General features: G+C 43.2%; 1 protein-coding gene across 5 annotated transcripts in view; it reads left to right on the forward strand.

Annotated features, from left to right (window-relative positions):
- Positions 1-11,389, forward strand: part of sec16a (SEC16 homolog A, endoplasmic reticulum export factor) — a 68,396-nt gene extending 57,007 nt beyond the window's left edge. For 3 of the 5 annotated variants that reach the window (XM_046369670.1, XM_046369671.1, XM_046369674.1), the window contains 16 exons: positions 409-514; positions 883-1,023; positions 1,266-1,379; positions 1,469-1,670; positions 1,824-2,224; positions 2,305-2,352; positions 2,445-2,588; positions 3,184-3,273; positions 3,451-3,507; positions 4,607-4,730; positions 5,219-5,359; positions 5,528-5,613; positions 5,739-5,810; positions 6,266-6,325; positions 8,304-8,387; positions 8,699-11,389. In XM_046369670.1, coding sequence (XP_046225626.1) covers positions 409-514; positions 883-1,023; positions 1,266-1,379; positions 1,469-1,670; positions 1,824-2,224; positions 2,305-2,352; positions 2,445-2,588; positions 3,184-3,273; positions 3,451-3,507; positions 4,607-4,730; positions 5,219-5,359; positions 5,528-5,613; positions 5,739-5,810; positions 6,266-6,325; positions 8,304-8,387; positions 8,699-8,770 — 1,942 coding nt within the window. In that variant the 3' untranslated portion in view covers positions 8,771-11,389. The remainder of the gene's footprint in view (positions 1-408; positions 515-882; positions 1,024-1,265; positions 1,380-1,468; positions 1,671-1,823; positions 2,225-2,304; positions 2,353-2,444; positions 2,589-3,183; positions 3,274-3,450; positions 3,508-4,606; positions 4,731-5,218; positions 5,360-5,527; positions 5,614-5,738; positions 5,811-6,265; positions 6,326-8,303; positions 8,388-8,698) is intronic. The other 2 variants (XM_046369672.1, XM_046369673.1) reach the window with 2 other exon arrangements.

Consider the following 11,389-nt stretch of genomic DNA (forward strand, 5'->3'; position numbering starts at 1 on the left):
CTTAAACTGATTACTCTGTAGTAATCAGACTACATATTGCGTTGATTCCCGCCATTCGTTAATTTGGGAATAGCGTGTCCCCCTCAGCTGATTATCAGCTGTTGTCAAACACATTTGAGGCTCGAAAGACTATTCTCTTCCTCAATGGTGCACAGCGAATTCTACTAGATGAATAGCTGAAATGAGTATGACATCCTGGCATTTAACACATACTAAATTTTTGACATTTCACAATGTAAAACAATCTTTTTTCACATACCCAAAATGCCTATTATTTAGAATGCATGTATGGATATTTGGACACGGACAGTCAGTTTGGAACAAACTCACAGGCATATAATCTTACATAGGAATATGAACTTTCATGCATATGGCATACAAAAGCTTTAATGACCTCTTTCTTGCTAGTCTGTCGTTCTTCCAGTTTGCGTCTAACGAAGCGATCCAGAGGACGGAGGCATATGAGTATGCCCAGTCTCTGGGTTCCCAGCCCTGCTCCCTGCCCAACTTCCAGGTGAGTACACACACATATCTGAACTTGAGCACACGCCATAGACATACCTCCTGATCTTATAGAAATGGACTGAATGGTCATCTAGAGATGCTGTATAGCATGGCAGTAGCTGCATAGAAATGTCTTCTAGGCATTCTATTTCTATGAGTAGTGTCGTCTGATCCCTGTTCTCTCCGAATTTAAGTAAAACCCTGACGTGAAAGGCTGAAACACATTGGTTTTATCATTAAATAAACATTTTGATCAACTTCCACTGCCCTCCAAGAGATGCTGAATTTCCTCTTCACTCCTAATGTAAGTGAATGTGCCTGGCCTCTGCGATGAAATCAGCTATCATGACCTTTGACCTTTCTTCCGTCTCCCTCTAGGTGTTCAAACTGATCTATGCATGTCGCCTGGCCGAGGCCGGGCTGTGTGCTCAGGCCTTCCATTACTGTGAGGTTATCTCCAGGAGCGTGCTCATGCAGCCGTCCTACCACTCTCCTGTGTTCACCAGTCAGCTGATGCAGGTAGACACACACACGTGCGCGCACACACACCCACATAATCGCTCTCACAACACGCACACAAGGGCACTGTCAACACACATGTACTTACTCACTCATACTTGCATACAAATACAAACGCGCGTGCACACACTCATTCATACACGCAGTCTCTCTCACTCACTCACTCTCACATACCTATCTCTTAGGTGTTTATTGTTACTATGTGTGAGAATTTTGAATGTCTGGTCTGCTGTTAATTGTAGATGTCTGAGAAGATGCGATTCTTCGATCCACAACTGAAGGAGAAGGCAGATCAGGAGCTCTTCAACGAGCCAGAGTGGCTGATTAATTTGAGACAGCTGGATGGACAAATGAGGGTGTGTGTTTTATTAATGTGTATGAGAAGTCTATTCATGTTGTTGTAGGTGTGTCTAACTGACTGGGCTGTTATTCTTTTCCCCCATAGACTGGAGTGATTGCATACAATGCAGACAGGGATACTCCTCAGCAGTATGACTGCAGCACCCCCAATTCTGAGTTAGACCAGAGCAGCCCGCCTGAGCCATATGCCCAGCCTCTGGACATGGTTGGCCACACCTCTGACAACCCTCTGATGACCTCACTCATGCCCGGACCACCTCAGCAAGGGGTGCAGCTGATGCCTCCAGGTGAGCAACAAGCCCACTTTGTAACAAGATAGGTGTATGTTTGTTCATGTATGTTTTAGAACTTGTTGACTCCTAATGCAATGACCAATGTCCCATAGCAATTCACAAATATAAGCAGCCACCACTAAACACAAACCTTCTCCTCCCATCTAGCTCCCCCAACTATCCTCCAGGACGGAATGGTCTCCCAGCCGCCACACCCCAACGAGGGGGTCCAGTTCTACCCAGTACCCCCCAGTCTCCCTGGACCACCTGGCCAGATCCCTTTGTCAGGGTTCCCTCCCCAAGGCTCTGGCTTTGTACAACCTTACCAACCCCAGCAGCCCCAACTGGACAAAAGGGACATGTTTCCTGGAGCCCAGCACCAGCAGATGGCGCCACCACAGCATCAGCAACAGATGATGCCCCCGCAAATGCAGCAGCCACAAAAGATGCCCTCTGACAATTATCAGCCGACGGGTCCACCGGAACTACAGCCTCCTCCCATGTCCACCTCTCCACAGAGGAACACCTTCACGCCTCAGATGGACTTCTATGACCAAATGGCTCACATGGTGTGTGTGTTATGTGCATTCAGCGTTGTTAGAATAGTTTGAGGAGATGTGCTGATACCACAAACTCTTTGTTTGCACAGGGCCCAGGAAGAAGATCCAGGACTACTTCACAGTCCTCAATGCAAATGGTAGGGTGTGTGCATGCGTGTGTGTCAGATCACTGTTACCTTTGGCAGTGTGTGTGCATGTGTTTGTCTGACTGGCTCTGTTTTGTCTGCAGCAGCCTCCAGGTCGCCGCTCCCGCACCATGTCGGAATCTTCCACACACTCTGGAGGACGAGAGAGGAGCAACTCGGCAGCCAAGCAGTCCTCTCCGCCTCCACCCTCCATCCCTGAGCAGGCCAAGAAGGACTCACCTAAAAAGGTTATACAGACACACACACTACGTATTGTGTCCCTTTCACACACAATCCCACACACACCGCAGTTACTTTTTATTATTACCCCAATGGCCTTGTGGTTAGTGTCCATCCTGAGATTGGAATGTTGTGAGTTCAGCATTAAGGAGATAGATTGTGGTTTAGGCCCTGTGATAGACTAGCGTCCTGTCCAGGGGGTGTACTTGTACACCAAGCTGCCTCACTCTACAGAAACAGGAGATAGGGCAGGAGTCTGTGCCGTTCCGGCTGGTATAAGCCAAGTCTCGTGCAAGGCTACTTACTTACTTAAAACTACTATTACTTTGAATTTTGTAGCTATCAATTGTCCCGTTAGCAATCGCCCAGAATATATTAGTGGTTGGTTCAGTTGGTGTCGGTTATTTTCGATTCATCATTTCAGCTCTTACACACACACACACACACACACACACACACACACACACACACACACACACACACATATATATATATATGTATATGTGTATATATATATATATATATATATATATATATATATATATATATACATATATACATATATAGTAACCATTTCTGATTTTATTTTTCTCTCTCTCTCAGGGAGGGGGGGGTGGGGGTGGCGGTTGGCTCAACTGGCTCTATAGGAAGGGGAAGAATGAAGCCCACCTTCCGGATGACAAAAACAAATCTGTAAGTCAACTCTGACACTCCTTGTTTTCCAGTCATATTTGTACATACTCTTCCTTACTACTCTACTGAGTCCTGTCTGTAAAAGCTCACAGTTTATACATGGCAGTGTGGTCAGTATGTATGTGTGTGTGTATTGGAGCTGATGAGTATCTTCAGTTGACTGGTCTGTTCTGTCAGATTGTCTGGGACGAGAAGAAACAGAAATGGGTCAACTTGGATGAGCCAGAGGAGGAGGTTAGTTTTTTGTGTGCGTGCGTTCCAGCCATTATGATTAGCATGCCTATATGCATTGTTGTTTTTATTAGTCCTCATTAGGGATGTTAACGGTTATCTGTTAATCGGTAGCTGGCAAAACTTAATTCGACCGGTCATGCTTATCGGTCTATAGGTTAATTTGCATAAATTAATGGTTTAAATTGCAGCGTGTATTTTCTTTTAGTCTTCATGTATCTTTTTTATCATACACGTACAGCCACAGAGCCTAGTTTGAAGAGAAGAATAGCATATCTCCTGTCAGACAGCTCAACAGCAGCTCCTCAAAAAGCTGGTACTGGAGTGAAATGTATGCATTTATAAGCTCAGTCACTGCGCAACAAATAACAATTCGAAATGCAATCACATGTTAAACTTTGCTATGTGAGTTTGAGACTGTATAGTTGTTTGAAACCTATTTTACTTTACTTCAAATAATGAAGCATGTCTTACCTTGCTTCAAAGTAGCCTATCCAAAATCCATCAATCAAAAAGTTAGACTTCTACATGCCAATGGCACAATCCTGGTTGTATTAGCAACTCGACCTAGTTGTTGCATCTTTAGAATCCAGCTCTTTCTAAGTTTCTAACAGATTTTCATCTCTGTCACATACGGAACCGCTCGCATTAGGTGCTCTGTTTAGAACAGTTTTCCCACAAATTGCATTTTGGTAAATGTTTGAAATTGTTTTATTAGCTGCTTCATTACAGGAGTCGCATGTTGAATAATAGGCTATATATATCCTTTTGACTGGAAGACAATAGGCGTGCTATTGTTGCATGCTTCCATTATGCTCCTAATGAAAAACGTCCGCATGCATAGTATTTTCTGTTGATCACATCAAATTACTGTTTGGAAAAAATGTAACCGTTTGTTGACCGTTTAATGAGGGTCTGTTAGTCGGCAGCAACATTTCCCAAAATGTACATTCTTAGTCCTCATAATAAGAGGTTTATATTAATATCCTAGCACGTGTATGACCATCTGTATTTATACAGTATTTTGGTTTATCATACTAACACAGAGATATTTTGATCCTAATAATAAAGTATTGATGTGTGTTTGTGTCTGTGTAACCAGTACAAGCCCCCTCCTCCTCCTCCCTCGGGCTTCCCTAAGATGCTGGGACCCATACCGGGACAAGGGGGTCCTGGAGGTCCCCCTACTGGTGGGCCGCCTGTCAACATGTTCTCCAGGAGAGCAGGTGAGATTTACACGTGTTGGCATAACGTAAGCAGCCCCTCATTGTGGGTTTTTAGCTGATACAGGTTTTAGATTCAATGCAGTGCTGCAAAACTCTTGCAGCTACATTTCACTTGTGCTGCTGCTCACATGACCAGTGTATCAGGTTTCATTGACTGCTATGGGAGTGCATCACTCCCTGCTCACACTTGGCAACTAGGATATTGTCTGAAGGGAGTATGCTTTGAATTAGCCAGGTGGGTTTGTCACACTCCCAGTTTTAGCAAGTCCTGCATGGCTTGTGAGCATTGTAGAGGGGAAATGAAGGCAGGTGCATGATCCTGGCTTTCGGGAATGTGAAGGAACATAATGATACATGTCACATTGCACTTGAAACCGCTGCAAACCTCTAGGAACCACACTAATAGTGCTTGTCATTTTGGCACGTCAGATTTTCTGGGGTATTTTTTTAGCAGATAAAAAAAATATATATGTTCTCACCCATCTCAGGTACAAAGAGCCGCTACGTGGATGTCCTGAACCCAGGTGGACCCCGTGCCAAGCCCGGTGGATCGGCACCTGCCCCGTCAGACTTCTTTGCCCCGTTGGCTCCCATGCCCATGCCAGCCAACCTGTTTGTGCCCGGGGCAGGTATGCTAACCTTTTGATTAAATATATCAATGTACTCTAGCGATGGTCATCATAGGTCTTTGAGTGTGACTGGGTTGGGAATATTAGTTTGTTTGCGTGTTGTTTTGATACCGGTGTGTGAGTGTACAGTATTTGTATTGTAATGTGTTCTCTCCTGTCTGGCTCCAGAGGAACAGCAGCCCATGATGGGTAATGTCCCAGAGACAGGAGGGAACCAGGAACAGAGCGACCCTAACCCCAGTGCTGTGCCACAGGTACCGTATTACACTCCCAGTGATGTTTATAGTTGTGTATAATAGATTTCACACCATAAGACCATCAGATTAGACACACCAATTCAATATCTGCCGAACTGAATTAAGATGTTTGATCTGTCCAGATGTTCAACCCAACATTGTTACCGCCCGGTCCAGTGGGGCCCCCTATTGCCGCTGGGTCCCCGTCAGGAGAGGTAGAAGCACCTCGATCCTCCTAGAGGACTGTAGTACCCCTGCTACTCTATCATAAACCCTCAAGCCCCCATTGAAACAAATTACCTTCCACTTTTAAGTCATCTAGCTTGGTTGAGTGATGGTTGGTACATGTGTGTTTGTTTTGTGGGAGCATATTTCAACTTCCAGCCTTTATTTTCCTGTGTGGGCCTCATAACCATGCTAACACCTGGGCAGGATGACATGTAAAAGACTCACATTTTCTAATAATGGATCCTCTCCCTAAGATTGTGTATCTTAACATCAGAAATAAATCCTTATTGTCGATATTTTGATTTAAATCTGCTTTTGTGGAGATTATATTAAACTGGGAGTGGATGCAGTTCTTGATCTAATCCATGCACGGGATGATGAAATAATTCTGTGGTTTTGTGTTTGTCCGTGTTGTTTATTTCCCTCCCCCTGCCATCTTTAGCTGTCGCGTTCTAGCTCAATGAGTTCTTTATCACTTGAATTGAGTCCGCATATAAACCAGGTACCTCTAGCTGGGCCTCAATCGCCCACCCCCCCACCCTCACCACAGCCCCCACCTCACTGCCTTGCTGCTTAACATTCCATCAGCTGTATCCCCCCTGGCTGTCTCAAGCACCACTCTCACCCACTAGCATGCTAGCTAACTTTCAACCGATTGGAGGTAATCAACATCCCTCAGATTGGAGGAGAATGCAGCCAATTAGAGCTGTTCTGATCGTGTCTCTGACTCTTTTGAAATGTTAAGATACTACACTGAGCAAAAATATAAACGCAACATGTAAAGTGTTGGGTCCATGTTTTATGAGGTGAAGGATCCCAGAAACGTTCCATATGCACAAAAAGTTTATTTCTCTCAAAAGGTGTACACATCCCTGTTAGTGAGCATTTCTCTTTATCTAAGATAATCCATCCACCTAACAGGTGTGGCATATCAAGAAGCTGATTAAACAGCATGATCATTACACTGGTGCACCTTGTGCAGGGGACAATAAAAGGCCACTTTAAAATGTACAGTCTTGTCACACAGCAAAGGGAGCGTGCAATTGGCATGCTGACTGCAGGAATGCCCACCAGAGCTGTTGCCAGATAATTGAATGTTAATTTCTCTACCATATGCTGCCTCAATGTCGTTTTAGATAATTTGGTAGTACGTGCAACCGGCCTCAAAACTGCAGACCACGTGTAACCGCGCCAGCCCAGGACCTCCACATCCGGCTTTTTACCATCAGGATTGTAAATGAGACCAGCCACCTGGACAGCTGATAAAACTGCAGGTTTGCACAACCGAAGAATTTCTGCACGAACTGTCAGAAACCGTCTCAGGGAAGCTCATCTGCGTGCTCATCGTCCTCACCAGGGTCTTAACCTGACTGCAGGTCTGCATTGTAACCAACTTCAGAGGGCAAATGGTCACTTTTCAATAGCCACTGGCAAGCTGGAGACGTGCTCTTCATGGATGAATACCAGTTTCAACTGTACTGGGCAGATGGCGTCTTGTGGACGAGCAGTTTGCTGATGTAAACTTTGAACAGAGTGCCCCAAGGTGGGGTTATGGTATGAGCAGGCGTAAACTATGGACAACAAACACAATTGCATTTTATCGATGTCAATTTGAATGCAGAGATACCGTGATGAGATCCTGAGGCCCATTGTCGTGACATACATCCGCCACCATCACCTCATGTTTCAGCATGATAATGCACGGACCCATGTCACAAGGATCTGTACACGATTCCTGGAAGCTGAAAATGTCCGTTCTTCCGTGGCCTGCGTAATCACCAGACATGTCACAAATTGAGCATATTTGGGATTCTCTGGATTGACGCATACGACTGTTTTTCCAGCATCCGCCAATATGCAACAACTTCACACAGCCATTTGAGAGTGGGACAACATTCCACAGGCCACAATCAACAGCCTGATCAACTCTATGCGAAGATGTGCTGCGCTACATAAGGCAAATGGTGGTCACACCAGATACCGACTTTATCTGAGCCACGCCGACTTAAAAAAAAAAAATCTGTGTTCCCAGTCATGTGAAATCTGTAAATTAGGGCCTAATTTATTTATATGAACTTTAACTCGGTAAATCTCTGAAATCATTTCATGTTGCGTTTATATTTTTGTTCATTGTATATCACAAATACGATAATACAGAAACTGATAAAAATACCTTTGTTTACAAACTAGCGGCATGCTGGAGACTTGCTCCTCCCCCTGGCCTGTTCTCATAGTTACATCATTAACCCAGAAGAGAAAAACCTGGGTCATGTTCATTAGGTACCAAACATTACCTGTACTTGTCCAACAAGAAATGCTAATTTTTGCTTTTCATTGCAAAACTTTTACATTGTGTGCCCTAATGAACACGACAACACTGTGGTCACCGATTGTCCTCTCTGTAGCCATGGAGGAAAGGGGATTATTGCCTTGCCTCACTGCCTAGTTACCATGGTAACTCCCGCATCTATTCCTTCCAGGTGCCCCCGACTCCGCAGCCTCCTCCCCAGGGAGCTCCACCCTCTGGAGGCGTGACGTTCTATAACCCCGCCCAGTTTGCACAGGTAAGTTAGTTGAAAACGGTTAGGCCAGGGTTCCCATTAAGACTTGACACTTATGTAAATGTGTACATTGAAATCTGTGGGGAAAATCGAGTATCTCAAGTGAAGTTGTGATGACACCATTTGCATTTAAGTTAATTTGGCCGAAAGGTACAACCACATCAGTCAAGTAAAACTTGACTCAATAAAGCTGTGAAATCGGTGCTAGTAAGAAAATAAGTAAGGCTTGTTCCACCATTGAGGTGCTAGGACACACCAGTAGCTATGTTTACACTGTCAAATCAACCCTTGTATCCCTCTCTCCTTCTCCCCAGGCGAGTACTCCATCGGGACGGCTTCTGTCTGGAAGGTTGGGCGGTCAGAGGGCATACCCAGTGCTGAAGTAGATATCCAGCCTAGTTCATCCTAAAACAGACTTTATGGGTTTAACCACCCCCTGGGAAGCGCATAGACACCTCAACTCCCCCTCTGATGGACCCCCCCTTACACCCAAGACGAACACTACCACCAGTACCATCATCGTCAAACGACTATACCACTCTTTCACTAATTAAAAAAAAAAAAAAAAGAACATTTGTTAATTATTTGCAGGCAAGATTGTCATAAAGGGCTTTTTCATGTGTCCAAACTGAGTTAATTGGAACAATGGATCTTAATGCACATACTTAGCTTGATTATACTGTATGTAACAACCTACTGTGGAGACAGACATGCTAGTGTGTTCAGCTCTTAGACAACATTCCCTCTACACACATGCTGAGACAAAGGACTGTTCTAGTCCTATTTTTATCTAGTACGTGTGTCTTTGGCCCCTTAAGTGTATTAGTGTGTAAAAGAGTGTAGCACTTCGGGAGCTCAGCTCACTTGTTTATACTAGTGTATATGACTCTTCAGTGTTCCCGTACAGACACTGAAGGTACTGTAGCGCTGATGTGTGTGGAGTATCAGTAGTGCAATGCCTGCTGTGTTCACTCTCCCTCATTCAGATGTGCTCAGGTGTGATGTGGGGTCCAGCAGAGGCAATAGGAGTGACTGTCACGCCTCGCTACCCTAGGAGTTTAGAAGTTTGAGTGTTGGAATGTTCATTTTAGATATTTATAAAATGTTGCTGCCTACCAACACCTCATTATCAGGCACAAAGGTCTTAAGTCTCAACTAGGCTTCCTCTCCCCCAACTGAGTTTAAAAGCAGGCCTTTAGAGGAACAAGGAGTGAGCTGGGATTCAGGGGCCTCATTTATAAACTGTGCGTGCATACAATATACCCCAAAATGTGCATGCGGCAGTTTCCACGATCAAGTTGGCATTTATAAAAATGTAACGTGTTGTGAGAATGTGCTCAGCTCCCCGTTTAGACCATGCGTACGCACATCTACTAGTGGCTGAAATATTGTATTGCAAGCTGGCAAGTAAGTATTTTGTGCAAATGGGGGATATGATGAAAAGCTTATTCATAAAAAAAACTAAACAGGATAACATAACACAAATTCAGCCATTTGCCATTAGTTAGAAGAGCAAAATTATTTATTTAATCTAAAATAAACATTTGAATCTCTATTTTCATAACCATTGCAGAATAGATTTCTCACCTTTTCTAGCCGTAATAGGTTCATATTCCCTAAGTAGCCATACAACAAATTAGCATGTGCATCTCTCATTTAATTGAACCTAGGAGCCTAGTAAATATATAGGCTGTATTAAATTGTGCAATCCCATAGGCAGTGCGGTTTATAATCTAGCCTACAAGTTTCTTTTACATTGAAGTAGGCCTATGTATGCTACTGGTAGCCTGCCTTAGACAATTTTTCAGAATTCACGGCCAGTCCCATCATATTTAGGTGAAAAGTCGATGCAAAACATTGTTGAATTTAAACGTTCTGCTGACAGGTCCACAATTTGCCATTTGTTTTCTCTTTCATAAACTGTATTGGAACATTCTGCCAACACAGTAGTTTATGTAAAATATTTGAGTATAGGTAAGCTATTGTATTGCTGTGAGAAACACAAAATTGCCAATTTAAATCAGACCCTATACTAAGGCAGTACATTGTTTCTATCTATTGATAAACAAAATATTTAACAATTTCTATTTTGCACTTTAGTGTGGGCTGTAGCATTTAGCCTACTTTTAAAGTGTTTCAAAATATAGGCTACAATCAACCTTGCAGAGACATCAGGCAAATCGCTATGCATGTTTAGTTTGAATAACTTCCAAAACATTCTGCCCACAGAAATGATCAAAATTGCAATTGCCCATTTTAGATACTGCCATGGCCTAATTCAAAATTATACAGCAAATAGTGTGTTATTGTCACCATAAAATTTGGAGGTGTTTTCCAGGCAGAGTTTTTAATGTACACCAAATGTATGAATCTAAATATTTTTGTACTCCCACTGGATTTTCAGAAATGTGTCTCATGCGGAAATGTGTGAACTGTTATAAATGAGGCCCCAGGACTATATCGGTCAAGTCTCAGATGACACCCTATTTCCTATATAGTGCACAACTAGGTGGCCCAGGTCAAAAGTAGTGCATGCACTTTATAGGGAAGTCATGGTGTCATTTGACTACAATTTTTAAATGTCATTAATCTATCCAAATATGTATCTGATCGATTGTATTTATGAGCTGTAGTCATGAGCAAAAGTGTGAGAGCAACTATTGTTTTTGCTGATTTAGCTTTGAAATGTCATTAATAGATTATATAATACCTGGATTCACATTTGTAACGGCTGCTTCTGCAGATTAACTAGCCTCATTAAATACATCTGTGAAAGGAACTAATTTTACTCAAAACTGCCGTTTCCTTTTTGATTTTGCTGTTGCTTTTGTCAACTTTGTTATCCAAAAATCCTTGCTTCCCCTTTGTGTTCTTGACTTTGTTTCTGTGTTGAACACCCAATTATTTTTTCCAAAGGTCCCCTTTGTCTGAGAAAAGCTGTTGATTTTTCCTGTTTTAGAATTCAACCCTGTAAAATGGTAATAAAGATATCTTTGCGCTCTTTA

The sequence above is a fragment of the Oncorhynchus gorbuscha genome, linkage group LG11 (assembly GCF_021184085.1).
Source record: "Oncorhynchus gorbuscha isolate QuinsamMale2020 ecotype Even-year linkage group LG11, OgorEven_v1.0, whole genome shotgun sequence".
Classification (NCBI taxonomy): domain Eukaryota; kingdom Metazoa; phylum Chordata; class Actinopteri; order Salmoniformes; family Salmonidae; genus Oncorhynchus; species Oncorhynchus gorbuscha.